The sequence below is a fragment of the Eucalyptus grandis genome, chromosome 6, assembly GCF_016545825.1.
Source record: "Eucalyptus grandis isolate ANBG69807.140 chromosome 6, ASM1654582v1, whole genome shotgun sequence".
Taxonomy (NCBI): Eukaryota; Viridiplantae; Streptophyta; class Magnoliopsida; order Myrtales; family Myrtaceae; genus Eucalyptus; species Eucalyptus grandis.
Window position 1 is genome coordinate 56,996,081 of NC_052617.1, and position 23,659 is coordinate 57,019,739.

The window sequence follows — 23,659 nt, forward strand, 5'->3', positions numbered from 1 at the left end:
CAAATGTTGATCCGAACTTCTTCAATCATTGAACTCGAAGCAATTGATTGACAATGTGCAGTATGGCTTAGCTGTCTATTGTTAGAAGATGGGTGGCCCATCGCACGCCTTCTCTCGTTCCTGGGCTCTTCTTCGACTCCGGCCCAATTGAGGCCCTCTGACATCAGCCCAAAGGCCCGTTGAGCTCGCGCTCGAACCGGAAGCCCAGAGGCGCGGCCCAAACCAAGAACCCCGTCGATCGTTAGGGTAAACGAGGGAGACGGACGGAGGAGGGGTTTTAGCAGAGTTGCCTTATTTGCTGGCCAGCAGAGAATCAAGAATCCGGAGAACATCACCACCACCACCACCACCACCGCCTCATCTTCACGCGCACAGCAAACCGCACTTGGCGTCGGCCTCCCGCCCCAGGAGCAATCTCTCCCTCTCCATCTTCTCCGCCTCCGTTCCACGGAGGCCGTCGACATGGTACGTTCGGTTCCGTCGTCGCTCGTCGCCGCGTTTTCTTTGGATTGCGGGGGTTGGATCCGCTTCGGTATCGAATGATCTCGTGCTCATTCGACGGGCGATTGGGTTTTTATTTTCTATCTTTGTCGAACGTGAATGCATTTTGATCGTGCAGTCTCAGCAGCCGGATAACAAGCCGGAAACCGTGGAGGACTTGGAGAGAAAGAAGAAGAAGGAAGAGAAGGTCTCCCTTCTTCCCCTTTTTCTGTTTCGCCTTTTTGCAAATTCAGTTACTCGTTCGTTCTTTTTGCCCTCCCCTTTGTGTTGTGCATCAGACCTCATTCGAGTAGTGACTGAGCGCGGCGAAATGGGACTGGAAGGGAGTTCGATCTTGTTTCGCTCGCGACCCACGAGTTGTTGCAAATTGCATTCCGCTTCGCTCTTCGTTGCTCATCCCGCCATTCTCACTTAAGTGAGAATACTCTCTCTTAATACGTTGCATTTTGATTTTGTGTTTGAAGGCAAGAGAGAAGGAACTGAAGAAACTCAAGGCTGCTGAAAAAGCAGAACTGGCTAAACTTAAGGTATCTATTATTGCCCGACAGAGTTCTTGCTCATCGTATTATCGATCATTTGCAGTTGCTCTCATGCGTGATCGTTCTCGCTCTGGTAGCAAGTTTTCGGTGTTGGGGGTTGATCATTTGTCTGTTGTCTCGTGTGGGGTCTTTTTAATGCCATCACACTTTTCAAACTGGGGGGTTGATATTTTTTGTTGTGTTATTCTTTGAAGGCTCAACAAGGTGCCAATGTCCCTAAAAAGAGTGCAAAAAAGAATATAAAGCGAGATGCAGGTGAAGAGAATCCGGAGGATTATGTTGACCCAGAGACCACTCTTGGTGAGAAGAAAAGGCTATCCAGCCAAATGGCCAAGCAGTATAACCCAAGTGTCGTTGAGAAAACGTGAGAATTTAATTTCTTTGTTTTTTACTCTAGATTTGACTTATTGTCGTGTCTTAAGATCTATTCTCAGGCCAACTTCTTGTTGATTTAGATGGTACGCATGGTGGGAGAAATCAGGCTTCTTTGCGGCAGATGCTAGCAGCCCGAAACCGGCATTTGTAATTGTGAGTATGTTTTACGTCTGGAAACTTCTTTACAGCATAATTAGGATTCTATTACATGTTCTTGTTTGCAACTTGATATGAGTGACTGACTGGGGTTTTCTAAGATTGAATGCAGTGAGTTTGTGTTCGCTAGTTTGGCTTCTACTGCAGAGTCTATTAATGCAATTACTAATAGTTGACTTACTAATAGTAGACTTCGCTTTTCCAATGTGCCTTCTGCTCTTTTCAAGGTTTAAGATGGGTGGTTTTTTATTATTGAATCCCTATACATTTAACACCATGGACCTTTATAAATGCCTAATAGTTGGAGGAACAGCTTTAGCATGGAGGCAGTGTCATTAGTAAATGGTACCCAGGATAGGTAGATGGTAAAACTACAATGGAAAAGGCAGAAGGTGAAAATAAGAAAGAAACTGTCTGAAGTAGTGTGTCTTGATTGTCTTTTAGGTGTGTGAATTTAATGTACCAAGTGACTTTTCTGGTTTGTTCTACTGAAAGTATCATTCTCGCTTCTTCTTACTGCTAAAATATGTAGATGATCTCGAATTGGATTGAATCGTCATTTGCTTGTATACTTCTTTTTTGTTGCTAATGTGTTGATATTTCTATCTTCTTGTGAATGTGGCTTAATATGAACTAATTGGGCTATTACATTCTGGGATGTAAAACTGCCATTGTATATTTATCAAAGTGCTTTACTGGGAGTTGTGCTGCATTTTCAATTTTTCCACATGGAAAATTGTTTTGTAGATTGGAAAAGTATTAGCCTGCAATCTCAGCATATTAATCTCTTTCCTAAGTTTTGTTTCGCAATATGCTTCTCATCATGCAGGTCCTTCCCCCTCCAAATGTGACAGGGGCCCTACACATTGGGCATGCCCTTACCTCTGCTATACAGGTTGCGTCACTGTTTCTGCAAGTCTCTTCTTGCTCATTCATGAAAACTAAGTACATCCTTCATGTCCACATTGTCATCATGTGCAGGACACTATTATCCGTTGGAAGAGAATGTCTGGATATAATGCCTTGTGGGTTCCTGGAATGGATCATGCTGGGATTGCAACACAGGTGATGTTGCTATCATCTTCTACTTTTTTAACGTTCAGATGGGATATTGGGGTTACTGTGGCAGGTTGCCTGTTTAATCCTCACTTATTGCAAGAACTTTGGTTGCCAATAGCTCAATGTAGAAAAAGCCAAAACTGTTGTCAAGAACTCATCTTTTTATGTCTATTTTTGCTGTCATAGTACATGACCTTGATAATTCTTTCTACCTTTGCCCTAGAGTTTTGGTCTTTTACCCTGTTCTGTTCCATGAGTATCTTAAGCTTGGTTATCATTTGGTTGGATTGGAGTGGACATTCTGATCATCTGAAGAGACTACTAATATGGCTTCTGTCTGATCATCTGTATGGTTGGACGACTGTATTAGCATCACTTCATTAGATGTGTGCTTGTTGATAGTGGAGACACTGCACATGAGGTTGCAACCGTGTCGATATTGGGGAGGAAAATTGTCATGATGGGACCCTAATTAAAATGTTTATACCAATTGCGTTGGTAGTTGTCATTGGGGTAGGGTGCAATCAGTTCAAAGTCTTATCCTTTTACTGCTATGCTAGCATTCATTTAAACATTTCAATTGAGCGAGTCATGTCTAGTTAATTCAGGCAAATGTAAGTTGGAAAAAAGTGAGTTTAAGGCTTCCTGCAAAATGTAGCGCGGATGTCACCAACATCATTGAGTAGTTTCATAATATTCTGCTATATATTGCAAGATTTCATGAAGTGAGATCCATGTTTTCCCTGGATGTGGTCATTTTGGCAAGTACGGGATCTGATGACATTCTCATTTTTCCCTTTATATAGATTTTCTAGTTTCATAGATCTGGTATGTAGGAAACATTATAATTGGAATTCTTGCCATTTATCCAGTAAATTCATTATATACCCACAATTACCAGCAGTATATCGTGGCAATATTATTGAGATGACAATGCTAGATCTTAACAGCACCACTTGAGGCAACGGAATTCGTCATCTTTCCTTTTGGCATGTACCATTTTAATATATACCACCTTAATCGCTTTTATCTAAATAAGAAAATAGTCATGTTTGGTCAGTTTTGTGGTTCTGGTCGAAATTGGAGGTTATTCACTATGCTGAGATGGTTTTGATGGAATTTTTTGCAGGTTGTTGTGGAGAAGAAGCTAATGCGTGAACGTCGTTTGACAAGGCACGATGTTGGTCGAGAGAAATTTGTGTCTGAGGTGAAATTCCTCTTGCTAATTTGAGCTTTGTTGGTTGTACTTCACTGTCCACGTGGAAGACATTGTGCTTGATGAATCTATTTGTTGTCTGGTTGTGACTAGGTATGGAAGTGGAAGGATGAGTATGGTGGCACTATATTAAGGCAGCAACGCCGTTTGGGTGCATCGCTTGATTGGTCCCGTGAGGTAACTTTTTTAAATTCATGAATCTTGTGATGAGGTTTTGGACTGGAATAGATTGTGCACTTGAGTTTGAAGCTGATGAAGACATTAGTGTCAATATCTCAGTTTACCTCTGGTGATTTATTGACTAGAAACTTATTATCCTGAAATATCTGTTGTTCCTTTCTTTTCTTTTTTTTTTAAAGTACTTTACAATGGATGAGAGAAGATCAAGGGCTGTTACTGAAGCATTTGTTCGACTGTACAGAGATGGTCTTATCTATAGGTATTTGAGAAATACTTTTTCCAGCCTCTTTTCTTCTCCTGTTGTTCTCTGCTTTTTCCTACTTATTAACACACTGTCTGCATGTATTTTTGGTACAATAATGTCAAAAAAGTAATGGGTTTCTTATGGGAACTAGTCAACTGAACAAACATTCTATGATTCTGATGGTTGATTGTCATCAACTGGATGTATAGCTACCATGTTTTAACATATTTACTGTGAGATGTTCTGTATCATTCTTTTGATGTACCTTTTGCTTTTCTCAAATATTGAGGTTTACCTCTTTGATTTTTATAATGACCAGTATTAACAAATTGGCTAGCAGATTTGCATATTAAATTTTCGTATTTTTTTTAGAACTTCTTTTTACATTTTCAAAGTAGTAAAATAAATTTGCACATATGTTCAAATCTTAGGAGGTATGTTTTATATTTGCATGCTCATATTTTTAATTAAGATGGCTGCTTTTTATACCTTCTTTGTGTGGTAGAATTCTCTTCGTGTTCAATTGAATCAATTGAAAATTTTGTCAGGGATCTCCGCCTAGTGAACTGGGATTGCGTCTTAAGGACCGCAATATCAGATATTGAGGCAAGTGCTGCCTTATGATTGCATAGTCATTTAATGCCATTTTCCATTACTTAGCTGGATGAATCTGTTTGTAGGTAGATTATGTGGATATCAAGGAAAGAACACTTCTAAAGGTTCCAGTCTATGAAAATCCTGTGGAATTTGGAGTTTTAACATCCTTTGCCTACCCACTAGAGAAAGGCCTGGGAGAGATAGTTGTTGCCACAACAAGGGTGGAGACAATGCTAGGTGACACTGCTATTGCAATTCACCCTGATGATAAAAGGTATACTCATCTGCATGGAAAATATGCAATTCATCCGTTTAATGGAAGAAGACTTCCCATTGTCTGTGATGCAATCCTTGTTGATCCAAGTTTTGGTACTGGTGCTGTTAAGGTACAATTTTGACCGATTGCAATTGTAAGCCTTATATGTCTGTTCCTACGATAGCTTTTATACCCTGTTCCATCTTTTTCAGATCACCCCTGCACACGATCCAAATGATTTTGAGGTTGGAAAGCGTCACAGTCTTGAATTTATCAACATTTTTACTGATGATGGGAAAATAAATAGCAATGGTGGTTCGGATTTTGTTGGCATGCCACGTTTTAAGGCCCGTCAAGCTATTACTGAGGCACTGCAGCAAAAGGTACTATTATATGCACTGCACAATAGATGTTTCCAGTTATTTTGTAGGTTGTCATGGTAATACAACTCTCAATTTTGTTGATTTTTATTTATTTATTTATTTATTTTGACTTCTAAGATTTGTTTGACTTCTTATCACTTGTTTGATGTGGTTAATTCCTCTGTAATTATATTGGGAGAGGCAAATTTGATTGAATCTTTGAAGCCCACAGAGTCAGGTATTTTTTATATCAACATTTCTGGGTCTGCAACCAAATTTTTCTGAAGAAATGGAACGGGATTATCAGTATTACATAAGCATATTCAAGTTGCCAAAGTTGTAGAGGGAGGAATCCATTATAAATCCATCAGTTTTTCTGTCATGAGTTCTTCAGAACTCAACTTGCATTGAAAGTCACGAGTCAAAGTCCATCACTGCTTCTCCCATACACAAGAATGGGGTATGTACTAGATGATGGGGCAGTTCCATCAAACCCATGCGATGTATTAGAACGGACCTGTTTCTTGCAACATTTTATCAAGCTCCTGGGCCTGTCATCAGACAGTACCCTTCCTACATCACCATGCCCTCAAACCCCACTTGGAGATGTCTTGCCCAGCTGGAACTCCTAAATTGGTTAGTAAAATGGGTGTAGTGAGGGAGATGCCTGCTGGGCTTGCTTCTTATGTAGATCTGTTCAGAAGTTTGACTGTGGACTAAGGCTGTATACTGAAACAGTTGCATCCTCAAATTGAAGATATTGGCAATCGCCTAACTTTGACAGAGGCTTAAACAACCGATATGTTCTTTGACTTTCCATGCACTACATCTTTAATCTCTTTTATTGGATGATATGGTTGACTACATGATGTAGGACAATTAGTCCCGATGAAGAATAAAGCTTTAGGCTTCACACCCAAAGCTTCCTAAGCATTACACCTAGGGTTTCTTAAGCATCATTGCATCACACAATCCCAAAACAAAGAATTGCCAAATTCAAATAATCATCAACTCTATTCAAAAGAAAGAATTACAACCTCATACGTAGACTCTCTAGTGTACTATTTTAGTCAAAATAGTGAACCTGATATATCAAAACTAGGAAATGCATATCCACTACCAGCTAGGAAAAGGAAACATTAAATTTTATTCCATCTAGGAGAAGGAAACATTTCAAGATCCTAATAGACTACAATCACGTAAGAAGATTCCCGATTAATTAAATAGAAAAAACAACACACTTCATTTGGCGCGCTTTTGTAAGTCTTCAGAGGCTGTTCCCATTGTCCTCCATCACTACAGTCAGCTTTCAATTTGGTTGGAGGATGCCCTGGCTATTTAGGTTGAACTCACTCCTATCAATGTTGGTGTGAGGTTAATGCGCTTTGTCACACAAGACAAATACTGCTACAAAACTCTGGATCTTTGACTTTTTCTCTGCTTTACACATCGGTACTCCAGTGCATTTCTCCCTCTGATTCGGAATAATATTGACGTGGATGCTTAGCTTATACTCTTTTACATATCCCTTCTTATTCTCTCCAGCATGTCCAGTTGTTGAGCTATTTTATTTGGATGCTTTTAGGGACTATATAGAGGTTCCAAAAACAATGAGATGAGGCTTGGAGTTTGTTCAAGGAGCAATGATGTTGTGGAACCATTAATAAAGCCTCAGTGGTACGTGGATTGTAATGTTATGGCGAAGCAAGCTCTTGATGTAGCAATGGACGCTGAGAATAGAAAGCTTGAAATCATCCCTAAACAGTATGCTGCCGATTGGAAAAGGTGCTGTCATCTCCTCTACAGTATCGGGAACCATGTCTATGAAGTGCTTGCTGTTTATTTTTCCACCCAATATTTTACTCTGATGTGCTTGCTGTTGTGATGGGCTAATCATGAAACCATGTTTCCTCTGATAATTTTTCCCTTTGGTTAGCTCCTAGCAATTTGCATAGATGCAGGCTATTTTACCAGGCAAAAACTGGTTCCTCATTTTTGGACAGTGTGGTTATCAATTGTCTGATGTCCATGTGTTTTAATGCTTTTCATTTGACTGTAAGCGTTTTTATGAAGTTATAGCAAGTGTTTTTGAACTAAAGAAATGTTTCAACATCCCAGATGGCTTGAGAATATACGCGATTGGTGCATTTCAAGGCAGCTATGGTGGGGTCACCGGATCCCTGCATGGTATGTCACGTTGGAAGACGATGAACTGAAGGAACTTGGTGCTTATAATGATCACTGGGTAGTTGCTAAAGATGAGAGTGAAGCTCACAAGGAAGCCAGCAAGAAGTATGCAGGGAGGAAATTTGATTTATGCCAAGATCCTGACGTGCTTGACACCTGGTTTTCATCTGGCCTTCTTCCGTTATCTGTTCTTGGATGGCCAGATGATACAGAAGATTTGAAGGCATTTTATCCTACTTTTGTCCTTGAGACTGGTCACGATATTCTCTTTTTCTGGGTTGCCCGAATGGTAATGTTGGGAATTAAACTGGGAGGAGACGTACCTTTTAGGAAGGTGAGTAAAATCCTCTTCCAGCTCATATGACTTACTATTATCAAATGAAGATATGGTGCTAAATTTACGATAATTGCTCTTTTATTTCCAATAGCTCAGCTTGCTAGCACTGGCTCTGCAGGAGATTTCTTTCCAGGAAAATGCCTGGATTGAGCTCCTCTCTAAACCTGGTAGAAATGTGATGTGTCTATCGATTGGCGTTTAGTTTGATTCTTCAGAAATATCTTTTTGAGTTCTTGGTTGAGACTTACCTAAAACTGCATTATAACACAAATTTCCAGATTAACTTCCCCTAGAGGATCTGGAATAACTCGAACTGCATAAGGATTGCGAGTGATATGAATATATAGTATAAATGCTTGAAAGCAACAAGCTTGTTTCTTTGTTGTCATAGACACTCAGAAATTTGCATGGATGGTTATTTTCTGTCAAATGTTGATGTGACTCTTGCTTTTGCAACTAACTTGTTGAGTCCCCGCTGTCAGCATCTTAATAGTTCTAGTTGGTATAGTCAAGAGTCAACACTCAGTCTGATTGCTGTGATTAAAATTTAATGAGCTGCTACAGCTTGGGAAATGAAGAGTTTTTGTCTGTGCTCGTGGAATTCTTTTCTGCTATAATTATGGTTTGATCCATGATTTGTCTTTTCAGGTTTATCTACATCCCATGATTCGCGATGCACACGGACGAAAGATGTCTAAGTCTTTAGGAAATGTCATCGATCCACTTGAAGTAATTAATGGCGTAAGCCTTGAAGGTCTTCATAAGAGATTGGAGGGGGCAATTTGGACCCTAATGAGCTGGCTGTTGCAAAAGCAGGACAGGATAAAGACTTCCCCAATGGTATTGCTGAATGTGGTGCAGATGCTCTCCGATTTGCACTTGTCTCTTACACAGCTCAGGTTCATGCTTTTTGCCCACCTATTTGACCTTGATATAGTACTTACTGTCTATGGGACTTAATGTCATTCTACAACTGCTAAGTTGCAATTTCAGTAAAATCTCCTTTGTATTTCTGTGTTAACAATTTTTCCCATCTTCTTTTCTAGTCTGATAAAATAAATCTGGATATCCAAAGAGTTGTTGGCTATCGTCAATGGTGCAACAAATTGTGGAATGCCGTTCGATTTGCTATGAGCAAGCTTGGAGATGATTATGTTCCTCCGTGGAAGTTCATCCAGAAACTATGCCATTTAGCTGCAAATGGATAATATCTGTGATGAACAAGGCTATATCGAAAACAGTATCATCACTAGATTCGTATGAATTTTCAGATGCAGCCACTACAGTGTACTCATGGTGGCAGTATCAGTTCTGTGATGTTTTTATTGAAGCAATCAAGCCCTACTTTGCTGGTGAGGACCCAACCTTTTCCTCTGAAAGGAATTCTTCACGAGAAGCTTTGTGGCTATGCCTGGAAACTGGGCTACGGCTGCTTCATCCTTTCATGCCTTTTGTCACTGAAGAATTGTGGCAGCGGCTGCCTTCATCGCAGGGCAATCAGAGAAAAGAATCCATAATGATATGTGATTACCCGTCCTATGTGGAGGTAAATCTAGGTTGATAATCTAATGAAAGTTCGTTTTTGACAGTGTAATTTTTATATGCCATTATATATTATAACTGGGACAAACCACAATTGTGATTCTATTATAAATCTATGATTCTAAGGATTTGATTTAAAATTCAATGAGTTGATTATCACTGTGATTTTCTTTTTTGTGCAGTGCTGGACAAATGATAGGGTGGAGCTTGAGATGGATCTTGTTGAGTCCACGGTAAAATCTCTTCGGTCACTAAGGTCAGGGGTGCTTACAAAACACAAAAATGAAAGGTATGGGTTTGCCTTTTCTCCATTTTGTTTGCTGCCATGTATTTGCTATTATGTGATACCATCATTCATTTGCTAGGCTGATGTCGTACTTGGTTATCCTAATAGTAAAGGTCCACTGAGTTTTTTGATTTATTTTTCCAGCTTTGATCTGAGGTCTTTGTTTTGTTTTCCTGTATCTTCTCTCCCCTGGAGAATTAAGATAACATGCTTCCTTCCTGGGTATCTTCTAACTGTTAAAGGTGCTGCTTGAAGTTTGTAGTGCTTGCTTACCATGCACTGCGACATTGGGGAATCCCATCACTATAGCACCTTCATTCCACAAACGTGTGCTTAGGTGAACATGTGGCGATAGAAATTTTAAAGTTGTCAAAAAAGGATCTATCAGGTGAAATGGACACATACCTAGCTGTTTACCTGGGGGTCTTACCTGATCAGTATTAAGTCCTCAGATATATTTCGATTTAGGAGATTTTCTATAAACGATTATCTAATCTGCTAGGTTGTTTAGCTATTTCAATTCTCTTGTGCGTTTTCTTAGGTACCTATGTTATAATACTCCAGCTCTGTGGGGGTAAAAAGATCTCAAAATAAGATCAACTGAGTTCGCACTTAATGATTCGTATGTTTTATTGTTTCTTTGTTTATTACCCCCTTTTTCAGGGTACCTGCTTATGCGTATTGTCAAAATGAGGAAGTTGCAGACATCATTAAAAGCCATCAATTGGAGATTGTAACTCTTGCTACTTTATCATCATTAGAGGTACGGTGTGTTTCATTTTTAACCTGAGTAGAGGTGGCAAAATAGGTTACTTGTTTTTTGACAAAAAGTAGTTAAATGGGTTTAACAATTAAAGATTTTGATAGGTGGGTCTTAAGTGGGTCTTAAATGGGTTGGATTTAGAATTCATTTTCACCCAAAACCTCACAATCTCTCTCTTCTCTCTTTAACTTTACAAAAATATTTTTTTTTTTATAAAAACTGAAATTATAATTATTATTTTATTTTAATTTTCTTTTCTTTTTCTTTTTTCTTTCTTCTTCCTCCGGTTGCCAGCACAGTGATGGCCGGCGACCGGCCAGGCGAGCCTCGAGCTTGTTAGCGTCGGGCGAGGTGGAGGCTTGAGCCTTGCGATCCGGCGAGACTCGAACTCGCCGGGCGTTGGGCGAGGCTTGAGCATTGCCGATTCGGCGAGGGGCGAGCTCGGATCCGGCGAGGTGGAGGCCTTGCCGATGTCCCGGCGAGGCTCGAGCCTCGCTGATTTGGCGAGACTCAAGCTCGCCGGTGTCGGGCGAGCTCGAGGCTCGCCCGTGGTCGGCCGCCGGCCAAAGAAAAAGAAAAAAGAAAAAGTATTTAAAAAATAAAAATAAAAATAATTAAAAATCGATTTTTTAAAATAATTATTTTAAAAATTATAAAAATTTTCCATTAAATTTGTGTTGTATAAAACTATTTTAGCAATACCATTTATATATATAAGAAATAAGCTCTCTTAAGTATAGTTAAATGGGGTCGGGTATGGGTAAAATTTTTTGCATTGCAATAAATGGGTCATAAACGGGTTAAATGGGTCGAACCATTTATGACCCGACCTAAACCCGACCCGACCCACCCGTTTAACGGGTCTACCTGTGAGTGCTCATTACCTTTTAAATATGGTTCACCATTTCATCTTAAGCTTAGTTTGTTGTCAAAAAAAAAAAGTCGGCACTCTTTCTTTTTAGGGTCCAAAGGATGACTTGCCTCTAATCATTATTGTTCTTGAATGTTGTTTAGCTGCCCATTGGGGATAAAAATCTAGTCAATATGATGAAGATCTGTACCTTGACAATACTTTTAGTTCTACTGTATAAACTTGCCAGGGTTTCACTGCTTAATCTCTAGGTCAAATGCTTCAAATATTAGTCGTTAATTTCGTAAAATGCCTCTTGTTTTCCTTTGGTTCAAGTGATGACTTCACTGTTAATTTACAGGTTTTGCTGAGTGAAAGAGATGTTGCTCCAGCAGGATGTGCTTTGGAGAATGTTAATGAAAATCTCAAAGTGTATCTTAAGGTTCAAGGAAATCTCAATGCAGAGGCAGAACGGGAAAGGATCAAGAATAAGATGGAAGAGATTCAAAAGTAAATCCACTGAAAATGGAGGCGTCCACATCTATCTCTGTGATTGCACGTGTGTTTGAATGTGTGTACTGTGCGCATGTGCATGCTTGAATCTAAACAGCACTTGGCTTGAAAAGTTACTTTTAGCAGCTCAGAAATATTTGCACACATCAACTTGTCTACCGATAGCTTATCAGAACTAATGTGCATGCTCCTTTTAGCCTCAATAGAACTTATTCGTTAGACAAGAAATGTTCATTTAAAGAATCTAGTTGTGTCCTATGATAACTTTACTGAGAGCTGGTATTTCCTTCTCCCCTGTTATTTCCGTGCGAGCATCATTTCTAGGAGAAGTCACTTGTCCTTGACCTCATCTATCCACCTGGTGTCATCGATTGTTATGGTGATGCATGTTATTTTTTATTTTTCTTGTGAATTGGAGCTACTTTTGGCAAATTTTCATATAAGAAAGCTTGTTATTACCTTGGTTCTCTAGAGTTTTATTGAACTTTGAAGATATGGCTTGATTACATGGCTAGGATCTAATAACTTGGTGTGACTTGTCTACTTATGCAGGCAGCAAGAGAAACTTAAGAAGACCATGAATGTATCTGGCTATGAACAGAAGGTCCCGCTTCATATCCAGGAAGATAATGCTGCGAAGCTGGCTACGCTCATCCAGGAATTTGAATTTTTACTGAGGGAGAACTCAAGATTAGATGCTGAATCGATGGATAACAAATAAACAGCAGGTTTTCTCATTCTTTACTGGCCCTGGACTGCTTGATGGCGACATGAAGTTTGATGCAACAAAAAGCAGAAAAGGATATTCTGAGGCTTCTATGACCTTGAAGCCCCAGCTAAGACTAGGAAATGTTGTTCCAAGTGATTTGTTTGGTTGTTCTGGAGGAGTTCTTGGGACGATATACTGCCGTTGGGCCTATTATATCTATATAATGATTTCTTGTTTCCATGGTACGAATTGATCTCGCTTATTCAAGGGGGGGAGTGCGTTTGGATGCTGCTTGATCTTTTTCAAATCAGAGAGAGAATGCGCTTGCAATTGGATCCTTTCAATTGTGACGCAAACTCAGGGCTTTACTGCAAGGTTTCCGAGGTGTATGGTAAAAGGCATGCATGCGAAAGTGCATTTGCCTTTGATCCGACTTCAACATGGCTGCTTAGACTGATCTTCTGAGCCAGTTCTTGCCTCGTTAAATGAGTATTGGCCTACCAAAATTCCACGATGGATATGCTCGATTACCTTCATATCAATGTGGTAATGAGCTGTAAATTATCTCATTGACTTTTCTAATAATTTTACCAATCAAATTAGTGTTTTCAGGAACTTTGGTCCGTAATGAACGCAATTGTCTTGATCGAAGGAAATACCGTTGGTCGATCGTATACTTAATTATGGTAGGTGTGGGGCCAATTTTCTAGGTCAAGTCCCATCGTGAAAAATGTGAGAATTTATTGGCTCTAAAGCTGCCACGTCGAAAAGGATGTTTGACTGCTTTCCACTTCGCAAACCAAATTTATCCACCACCTCGCTCGTGCGCACAAATATACGATGTCGGAATAGCCCCGCGAAGCTCCATACTAAGATGATTTAGCTGAATTTCAATTAGGAGCTTAGAGAATATTCAGTAACTCAGGCATATATGTTAGCGATTCACTCACCAAAAGCCAGCACTTCTTGTTTATCCCGGGGCCTAAGGGCCACGCAGTCGAGCACTCTTACCCCATTTCCAGCTGAATAAATAAACATCCATATTCATTCCTCACAAATGATTCATGGTGAGTGAATTGCTCCTAAATTACTGAATATTCTCTTAGCTCCATATTCATTCATCAAAATTATTCATGGCGAGTGAATTGCTCCTGATTTACTGGATATTCTCTTAGCTCCTAAATTTTTAGGAGCTAAGAGAATATTCAGTAAATCAGGCATATATGTTAGAAATTCACTCACCAAAAGCCAGCACTTCTTGTTTATCCCCATTGCCAGCTGAATGAGTAAACATCCATATTCATTCATCACAAATGAGTCATGGTACCAACGTTCATGCACATTGGCAGAGTGAACCTACTGATTATGGGTATATATGATAACTTTCCAGCTTTGATGTACGTCGACAGTGTCAGTTTAGAGCATGAACTTTGTTTCATTCGGCGACCGAAATCCATAAAACACATGATATTGTAATGAACTACATAAGAATATGGAACCCCATTATTTTTGGTTTAAAGAAAAACCTTTGAAGAGATGCTTAATATAAATATCTTTGGTCCTCGCGGCGGGGGGGTGGGTGTTGGTTAGGGGCACATTTTTGCGACGAGACTTGCAGTAAACGTTCCTCCCTACATTGCACACTCTACAAATTTACTGCCTGAGGTGGCACAAGCAAACTACGATGTACACAGACAACAGCAAACTATGGAAAGCAGTGATACCAAAATTGGCCTTCCTCTTAGCTTGACTAACCGCCCTTGAAATAATAGTGAGTTGCAGAGAAAGTATAGTCCAGTGAATATGAGCGACAGTTGGTGATGAGCAATCCCCAGAATGACAATGATATATATATCAGCTCCTGCAGAGTACGAATTTATTGTGTAAATAGCATTCATTAAACTCCAAACAGAGACAAGTGAACTTATAGTTATGGGATAGCAAAAGAGAATCATAAAACCGATTATCTTTCCTAAGTAAAATAACCTTTGGAATTCAGTCATTCCCATCAACAAACAAACTTCAGAAAAAAAGGTGGATTTTACACACCAAAAGCAGCTTATGCTTAAATAAAATCCAACCATCAAATCACTGTATGGAATGGTGGACTTCTTTGGTAACAGAAAAATCACCTAAAGAAAGGTTGGTCAAAGACTTGCAGAAAAAAATGCAGCAACAGCACCCAGGGGAATTAAGAAAGACAAGCAGCAATACCAAGGATGATTTTATATGCTTTGCAGAGTGCTATCGTGTATAAATTCATTAAATGCATCGGTAAAACGATATATATAACTTCCTCCAAATTTTGGGTACATGGCTAGTCCACCATATGTGTTCAAGACCAACTTTGACAGGGCTGGAGTGAACTTATTTACAGTTAGGTAGAGAAGCAAAAGTACCTTTTATTATGTCAAGTAAAGACTTTCTCCTCACCTAATTAACATTGCGGTTAAGCAATCCCTGGAATGATAAATAGAGATCTTTGTTGTCAGTCCCAAATATTTCCTCTGCTTTCCTCAAAGTTTCCTGGAAAGATGAGTATTAAACCACATCAGTTCACAATATCTGAAAGCTAACAAGCCAATCTCAACAATTAAAGAGATTGTTTTCTCTAAGAATGTCACCTCTCGAGTTTGCTTTTGAGCATTAAGCTCCTTAATGTTTGCCAAAAAAGCACTGAATTGCTCATACGATAGACGAGTCCTGCATTAACCCAATACCAAACAAAGCATAGCCTCATCAGAAATGTTGCAATACTATAGGTCTCTCACTCAAATCAAAGTTGCAATGGAGTTGGTGCAAACGTACCTTGCTTGACGAAAAAATTCTTTTCCATCAATTCGAGGAGTGTGACCTAAGGTAATTTTTTAAAGGAAGATGCACTCAGTTGCCCGCCAAAGGAACACAATATTCTATAGCTAACATAATCTACACTGGTGTTGGCTTATACGAGAGGAAAAACAGCATCGAAGTGTTGGAAAGAGAATATGGCTCAACAAAAGTATACAGTAGAAGACAAACACAGTCAACAAGCAGATCTAAAGTTCACAATTATGAAAACAAACAGTTATAAAATAAAATAGCAATCACTCTTCATCACAAACCTGGCAAAGAGCGTCCACGAGGAGGCGAGTTTGCAGCTGATGACTGCTGACTTGATGGGTACCACATAGAGAGTGCATATTGGGGTTTTGTAGGAGTTGTTGCACCTGAAGTTTTCTGGGGTGATCCAGCAGCAGAATATCCTCTAGGAGAGCCATTTTGAGAAAAAAATTTTGGAGTTCCAGTTGGAGTAAGTTTTGGTGTAATATATGGAGTTATTGAAAGTCTTTGTGCAGCCTGCCGTGAAGCTGTGAGGAAATCAAAGAAGTGCTTAACAATGTTTTTTCTTTCTACTTTTACAAAGTAGAGATAGATAACATGGCATGATATCAATCTGCAGTATGCCCATCACATTCAATTGACACTTCATTAGAAAAGTTCCAGAGGATCCAAACAAAGTTAAGACATCTCAAAAAGAAGAAAGCGCATATAAAGCGAGAACATGCACACCCCAGTTATATGCTTCACATGCTTTGACATCCACCACCTTAAATTTGTGCAACTAGTGTACACCATCCCAAGTCCTCATTTAACTCTCAATGGTGTGTAAATGGTAGAGGAACCCATGTCGCTCTGATTAATATTTTGAATAATTGAGGACCAGTTTTGAAAGTGGTGATCAGGTTGCATTTTAGCCCCTTGGTTCTGCGTCCCAGCTTATGGTTTTTGGTTCATTTCTATTTGTCATCACAGTCCAAGCAAGATTTCTTTGGCCTATACCTTCCGATGCAATTGGTTGTTTGCCATAAAAAAGCCGACCAATAATATATATATGTATGTGCAGAAACCAGAAGCAAAATAAACTGTAGCTGAGATTCAGTCTGTGCTTTAAGCTTCAATAGAGAAATGTAAATATAAAAGAAGAATTACTTTTTGAAGTGTTCAGAGCAGAATTATAACATTCTTCACCTATGCCTTTGGTATTTGTAGACTATAAGCTACAAAGCAAAGTTCCACAAACTTCATAACCAAAATCACAAAGTAAAAAATCTAAGCCACCCCAAACAAGATCCAGCATATGCAGCTACAGTGTCATATTTAAATCAATGTTCCTGACCCAGTATTTGAAGTACTTGGATAGAACGAAATTGTGTAACAATGCATTCAATTTACCATAATGTTAGTCAAATTTAACATATGGCTTATAATGCCTTGAAATCATTGATCATTTATTCAGAAGTATGCCTGGGACAAAGTTAATCACATGATATCGATCAAAGAGAAACAAATTATTAAACTATAGAATAAACAGAAACAGTTAGAGAATGCTCAAATGAAAGTGATTCCCTCATTATCTACAAGTACTTTAAAGCCTTGAAATAGTCAGTGTTCTTTTATGCAATTGTCGAAGAAATACCTCCATCCATGTTGTTGCCAACATTAGCAGAGCCACTGTAACCATTTGCATCTACATCACAAGTCAGGCATTGTGAGTCAATTCCAAAATAGTGGCTAAATGCACGAAAAAAAAAAAAAAAAAAATTGTTCATGGAAATGGATGGACGAAAAATTGATGGACATGAGCAGCCTTTCATTTATACAACGACAAGCTTCCTCAAAGCATGTTTCTCATACCCTTAAATGGATAGGAGTTTGAATTTGACTGATCACAGGTCCCAATATCAACGGTTTCAGCAGGCTGTGAAGAGTTAAATCTCCATCAATAAAATTGAAATTGTAAGAGAAGAAAATCACAAACACGAAAGACTTCACACCAGCAAAAAGTGATGAAAACCATGGAGAATATAAATGGAAGCTGAGTATCGGAATCTTACCAATGCATTTTCGTCATTCAGCGACTGCATCAGTTGTCTTTTAAATGTTTCTAGCTGTCAATAGGAGATGTACATCAATATCGAATATTTTGTGATTATAAAAATGCACATAAGGCACAGGTTTCATCACTTTTGATGTTAGCAGCAGCAAGTAAGGAACATAACATGCCTGATGGCAAGGGGCAAACTCATCAAGAACAGCGAAGATATTTCAACTTAAGGAAAATCCATGACAGAAGTCAAGTATAGAGTAAAAGGCTGCACTGACTGACTTTACTGTGAAAAAAATAATCCTACTCCATAACTGCATTCCTTGCGGGAAAAAATATATACTGGGAGAAACCATGTGTTTGATTTGCCAAAAATTCAAGAATTTGGAAAATGTTATCCTAAAATTGACCGCTTCTATCACTTACAAAAATTAGTCAACAGTAAACATTTTTTTACTATTATCAACAATTAATGCCCAAATATTTTCTTAAACGATGAAAATACCATTCGCCAATTCATTTTCGTAAGTGATACGAACAATCATTTTAAAGAAAATACTTTCTAAACCATCGATTGTCTGCCAAACAAACACACCCAAGCAGATTAGTCTTTTTTTAAGCCTTTTAATCAGAAACAAGGTGAAAGACATTAACTCAGAAGTAAAGCAATATCACCTTTGCCAGATCACGACTGAGCTTCTTGACAGTCACGCACAAGGAATCGCGTTCTTTCGAGAGCCTCATCTTCAGCAACAGACAAGACAAACAAAAGTATCAGCTCCAATTTAGCTTCAACGAGACATGAAAGAGCCACAATTTTTCACAGCAGGTGAAAGCTTTTCATACAATCTCGTACGCACATGAACCGGTACCACTAAATAGATGGCTTCGTGATTCTCCGACAGAATTAACTTCTCCAGAATCGAATTCGTCAATTCCGACATAAATAACAAGCTTGAGCACGTAAACTCGACATCAACGAAACCAAAGCAGCAACCGTTCCATCGGTAGTCAAAGGGCAAATGAAACTGTAAAAGGAAAAAATAAAATAAAAATTGAACCTACATTCTCATCGAGGACAATCTTGAGACGCGAGTCGGCCTCCTGGTGGGAGCGGTCGAGGTGAGCGACCTTCTCCTCGAGCTCGTAGATGATGCGGTCCTTGTCGTGGAGCTTCTGCTTGGAGCGGGAGACGTCGGACTCGAGCTTGGAGACGCGGGAGGCGATGGCCATGGAGGTGATCTTGCGGGCCAGATCCAGCTGGTCGTAAGGGTCGGTCGGCATCACCGCCAGTATCTCCTCGGCCAGCTCGAAGTCGGGGCCACCGCCCCCATTGCCGACGCCGCTTCGCGACATCATACCACCCCAATTCCAATCGCCCACCCGCCCACCCTTCCCTCTCAAGGCAACACGAAACCAAGAATGGCGACCGCGACCGCGACCGCGATTGCGAAGGAAGGGCGTCGGTCGAGGTTTGCGGAGAGGATGAAAGAGACGGAGACCGACCTCGGACGAATCGATTTCGAAGAGAGAGAGAGAGAGAGAGAGAGGAGGGGGTTAGGGTTTGGTGAGAAGGGGCGTGCAATGTAATGTCATGCGGTGGGGGTGTCCTGTCGTTTTCCGCGTTTTGAAAGTTGCAGTTTTTCCCTCCAAAATGGGAAGTCTTTTTCCAGGAAAAGAGAGGCGCCACCAGAGCTGGCCCTGATTTTGATATTTTCTTCTTCACAATTATGAGGGAGTTTTCCGCTCCACCGCTGGAAAATGCCAAAAACTTGTATAGTGAAGGGGTTTGTTAAATATAATGACAAACGGCGAGCGGCTGTTTAAATTAGTATGCAGATCTCAATATTTCTTGCTTTTATTCATATTGTATTAATAATTGAAGTGTTTGATGTTGTCGTGTAAAACCAAACTTACATTTTGATTGTTGAAGACTTAAGAACGAAAGTAGCTCAAAGCATAGATTGCCTTTGAAGAAAAATCATAGATTTCTGATTTTGGTCTAAGTGACCCCAAAGCAAAGGGAAAGGCAGTGGTCTATAGTCCCCTACATTGTTTTAGAATTGGAGTTTACTGTTGTCAAAGCTGTTATTTTACGACAGGGAAAAAATAAAAAAAGTCATTTGCCACGTAAGGAGGCTCTTGATACCTAACTTTAACAAACCTGAGAATTGGATTGAGTTCGAACACCTCGGATCATTAGAAAAAATAAAGAGAGTTCACCCAAGAAGATTTGCCATGATGTAAGTGAGAACCATTCTATAACCATCTTCTTTGGATCGAAATATGTGCCATACAATTGAATCAACGCAAGATGGACGATTCCAGGTTAACACTAAAGTTATATCACTATTACAATCAATAGAATTGACACGCATCATATTAATTAGTTCAGGTTGATCAATAGTCCTTCCGATCTTCTAATGCATCAGTATATGGGATCCTTATCTAGTAGTCTTTGGCCAAAGAAAGAACCTATCCAACAGTCAAAACCCCGAAAGTGACAGGTGGTTCCGCTCCGTGCTTTGCCAAGAATCTGAACTAGAAAGTTGCTTCATTTGTATATGAATTCAGGCACTTGATTACATGAAACACTTCAGAAGCTTTGATCAAATGAATAGACAAGTTTCTGATAATTCAACATCCAGCTAATCAAAGTCAACACAATGCAACATCTCAATCACACTACAATAACTTCCCCCTTATTTCCTGTACAAGAACGTAACTGCACAGACGATCAAAACAGAATTGAGAACCCGGTCTAAAAGATTGATCTCCATTTTGTACACCATGGGAATTATAATAAATATTGCGCACATCACTCAAAGGGACTGAAATCGGGAAAAGCTCTTTTTATCTGAATAAAGTCACCTGATCTGCACAGCTATGACTTGATAACCTCTTTCCCATGAAAAATGTAGGGATCAGATACATCTTTGAGTAAACGGGAAATCATTTCACTGGACGGACACCGACTGTTCTTACGCGGAAGCGATACTGACACTCATCATCATCGTCGTCATCATCATCTTCACTAGAATTATCTTCAACACTATCCCAACGAGCATAGTCCAGCGTTGAGTGTCCCTTTGGTTTAGGGATTGCTTGCCATCCTTTAGAGTCATCCTTAGTGCCTTGGGTATTAGGGACACTGACTCCTGTCGCAGGAATAGTATCAACGTGAACAGCCTTTTCATCATCTATTTGTTCAAATGATTTCCTCTCAGGCTGTATTTCACTAGAGACAGACTGAGCAAGATATGTCGTGTCAGACTCATTTTCCTGATCTGTTCCTTGAGCTGCACCGGCGGAATTAAGTCCTACATGTCGACGAATTTCTGCTTCACCTCCTTTGATATCAACTTCAATTTCTCCTTCTCCTTCTTCTTCATCTTCTTCTAGCTCTGCCTCAGATTCAGGTATTGGAGCCAATGACTTTCCTTAAAACAGGAGGTAGAAAATATTTTTCAGTGACAAAAGGCTGATGACATGAAACCAACAGCAACTATTAGGACAAAAGAAATGGCTTGCATGATATGTATACTCAAAGTTGCAAGAAAACAGTTCGATCCTCAAGCATAAGGCTTCCCTCATTGATGAAAAAAAGAGATGACTGCAAAACTAGGCTTTTGCTTCCTCACAGGAAAAGAAGTGTGGAATTGTGTTCACCTAATGAATTATCACCCTATCTAGACGCTGCACTAATCCTGACCACTCTAAACGGATAAAAACATGAACACTGCTGAGAGCAAGAAACAGAAAGTATATGTCTACCAGTTGGGTCCTCAAACGAGATTCAAGGTTCCTGTACACCTCTGATGAAGGATCCAACTCAATGAGTCTATTCACATCAAAGAGCGCCGAGTGATACTCCTTCAAGGTAACCAGGGTCTGCGACCGTAGCATCAGTGCTCCTGTATGTTTGTGATCAAGCTCAAGCACAGAAGTACATTCTTCAGCTGCCTAAACAATGAAAATAATGTCAAATATGCTGAAAAGCCCAAAGACAAAAGAAGTAGCAACAGTATCCATGGAAGCGACAGCAGAAAGAATTTGAGACAATATCAAGCAACATTCCAAAAAGAAAGCTTTGTGAGCCATGCTGCCTGTAGTACATTGACCTGCTAGAAGAACCAAGTAGATGTATGAGATGCTCTAATGCTCCCATCATATACAAAGAAAATTCTATCATGATCTTGTTTCTACTTCATTAGTTGCAGAAAAAAACAAGATCACGTATACTACGGGAGAAAATTTTCCTTTATCAGCCTCGAGATTTTTGGCACCAGCTCCAAATAGCTATACAAACCAAATATCTCCAATCATATCATAACCAATAGCGACATTGAATAAAAACCATCTATCTCAGATCATGTTGTTAAATGCAAAATTCTGAAAACCGTTGAGCTGGATGGACCAGATATGATTGTGATTTTCAAGAGGTCGTGTTAATTTTTTTCAAATGCATAAGTGACTCGTTATTTCATTGATAACTATGTAAGCACATCAACAGACACGTATTCTTAATTTCAAAAGGGCCTAGATAGTTGATATCTGTACTAGACTGGAGCATTTTTTTTTTTTTTTTTTTTTTGGGTGAAGGTAAGTAATATATAGATTTTGCCAAAAGAATGTACAAATAAGGAGGCCCGGCTTTACCAAAAAAAAAAAAAAATCAACAAAAAATAAGGAGGCCCGGTACCAACAAGAACAAACACTCAAAAGATAAGGAAGTCAAAAGGAAGTCAAAAGAGTGTAGGGGTGCCGTGGAACCACAAGAAAAGCACCAAAAGCCAAAAGGAAAGAAAAACAGCAACAAGAAAAGGAAAGAACGAACAATCAATCAAAGATTGTCGGAGGCAATCCCCAACTTTGCTGCAGTCTTCTATTCCTCGGAGTGTCACACTGGAGCATTTTGGACGGGGAGAAAAGCACAACAAGCTCATTCGAAGAGAGCTGTTTACAATACTTATTCAAATGAACTGGAAATGAAGATCCATCTTGCAAAGACTAAACATTCCCAGGATTCAAAAAAAAAAAAAAAAAAAAAAAGCAACTGCCTACTGCATCAACTGATCTTCCACACAACAAAATTATCCATCTTCCAGAATCACTCACGCCCTCGGAGCTCTACATCCTCGGAAGCGAATCACGAGACAGGTCATAATCCTAAATCCTAATGCCGATCCGGTGTCACCACGAGTGCCGCCAGGCGCGCCTCGAGAAAAGAAAACATCAAGACGGTTTGGAATCACCAGCAACCTTCCATCATCAATCAGTAAGATTTCGTGCACTCGCATGAGTCATGCATCACTCAAAACACGAAACAGCAGATCCCACTCGTTACTCAACAAGGCTCCCCAATCAAAAGGACCTCAAAATACATCCACACAAACAACGGGATTAGGTTTCCGCGTCAGCAGAGACGGTTCGATCGGGACAGAGGGAAGCGAAGGAGGCCGAGATGCGGACCTTTTTGAAATCGTGCAGCTTGAGATAGCAAGCGGCCCGGTTGCTGTGCAGGGCGATCCTCTGGGGCTTCGTCTTGGCCATGGCGAGGGCCTCCGTGTAGAACCCGAGCGCCACCTCGTACCGCCCGTCGCGGTACATCTGGTGGGCCCGCTCGATCAGGTTCAGCGTCCCCGACGACGCCATGGCCCCTCCGCCCCTCCCTCCGGAGGCGTATCTCGCCCCGCGCTCGATCGGCGAGGAGGGCCTTCAAGAGATGGCGGAATCCGGAGGAGGCGCGAACGGCGGTCGCCGGAGGGAGGGATCGGATTCGTCGGAGGCGATCGGGCCGATCCGCATGAATGGAGTGGAATCTCAGGATGTCGTGGGAGGGGAGGGAGAAGGAAGGTGCGGGAGAGTGTGGCTCTGATTTTAGGTTACGCGAGTCCTAATGCGACAACGACACGTCGTAATTTGCGAGATTTGGGGACAAATAATTGGTCTGGGATTAAATAAAATAAATCATTGTTTTTTTCCAACTTACGGCGATGCCTGGTCCCAACCGCGGACATGGGTCACGCTCGTGGCCAAAAAGAAACGTTGTAGACAACATCATCTTTTCCAGAATATGATGAACATATCATATTCGAAGAGTCCGATTCTACTTCCTTC

At 40.1% G+C, this 23,659-nt stretch overlaps 3 protein-coding genes across 5 annotated transcripts; 1 reads left to right on the top strand and 2 right to left on the bottom strand.

Annotated features, from left to right (window-relative positions):
• Positions 1 to 264: 264 nt before the first annotated feature.
• Positions 265 to 12,921, top strand: LOC104451001 (valine--tRNA ligase, mitochondrial 1). The gene is given in 23 exon segments (XM_010065743.3): positions 265 to 465; positions 620 to 688; positions 966 to 1,028; positions 1,235 to 1,404; positions 1,496 to 1,568; positions 2,401 to 2,466; positions 2,553 to 2,636; positions 3,760 to 3,837; positions 3,940 to 4,023; positions 4,206 to 4,285; positions 4,819 to 4,876; positions 4,951 to 5,253; positions 5,336 to 5,506; positions 7,071 to 7,270; positions 7,604 to 8,006; positions 8,658 to 8,781; positions 8,784 to 8,908; positions 9,056 to 9,170; positions 9,173 to 9,555; positions 9,734 to 9,840; positions 10,501 to 10,600; positions 11,812 to 11,960; positions 12,516 to 12,921. Coding segments are annotated over 23 exon segments (3,177 nt in total). The 5' UTR covers positions 265 to 462; the 3' UTR covers positions 12,685 to 12,921.
• Positions 12,922 to 14,110: 1,189 nt separating this feature from the next.
• LOC104451002 (uncharacterized protein At4g15545) lies at positions 14,111 to 19,136 on the bottom strand. Of its 3 annotated transcripts, XR_005552301.1 has the most exons (11): positions 18,605 to 19,135; positions 18,215 to 18,283; positions 17,550 to 17,603; positions 17,350 to 17,413; positions 17,132 to 17,182; positions 15,777 to 16,022; positions 15,481 to 15,526; positions 15,297 to 15,375; positions 15,106 to 15,198; positions 14,397 to 14,533; positions 14,111 to 14,303 (listed from the first exon to the last, which is right to left on the bottom strand). XR_005552301.1 is itself a non-coding variant. In XM_010065745.3 (10 exons), the coding sequence occupies exons 1-9, from the start codon at positions 18,896 to 18,898 to the stop codon at positions 15,106 to 15,108; spliced, it is 996 nt and encodes a 331-aa protein (XP_010064047.2). In that variant the 5' UTR covers positions 18,899 to 19,136; the 3' UTR covers positions 14,111 to 14,533; positions 15,072 to 15,105. The 3 variants fall into 3 exon arrangements, 2 of the variants coding, with proteins under 2 accessions (XP_010064047.2, XP_010064046.2); XM_010065745.3 differs by having other exon boundaries at positions 14,111 to 14,533; positions 15,072 to 15,198; positions 18,605 to 19,136; XM_010065744.3 differs by having other exon boundaries at positions 14,111 to 14,533.
• Positions 19,137 to 20,076: 940 nt separating this feature from the next.
• Positions 20,077 to 23,452, bottom strand: LOC104451003 (protein unc-45 homolog A). Its single transcript, XM_010065747.3, has 3 exons — positions 23,012 to 23,452; positions 21,314 to 21,502; positions 20,077 to 20,974 (listed from the first exon to the last, which is right to left on the bottom strand). Exons 1-3 carry the CDS (start codon positions 23,192 to 23,194, stop codon positions 20,492 to 20,494), a joined length of 855 nt encoding a protein of 284 aa, XP_010064049.2. The 5' UTR covers positions 23,195 to 23,452; the 3' UTR covers positions 20,077 to 20,491.
• Between the last annotated feature and the right edge of the window lie 207 nt (positions 23,453 to 23,659).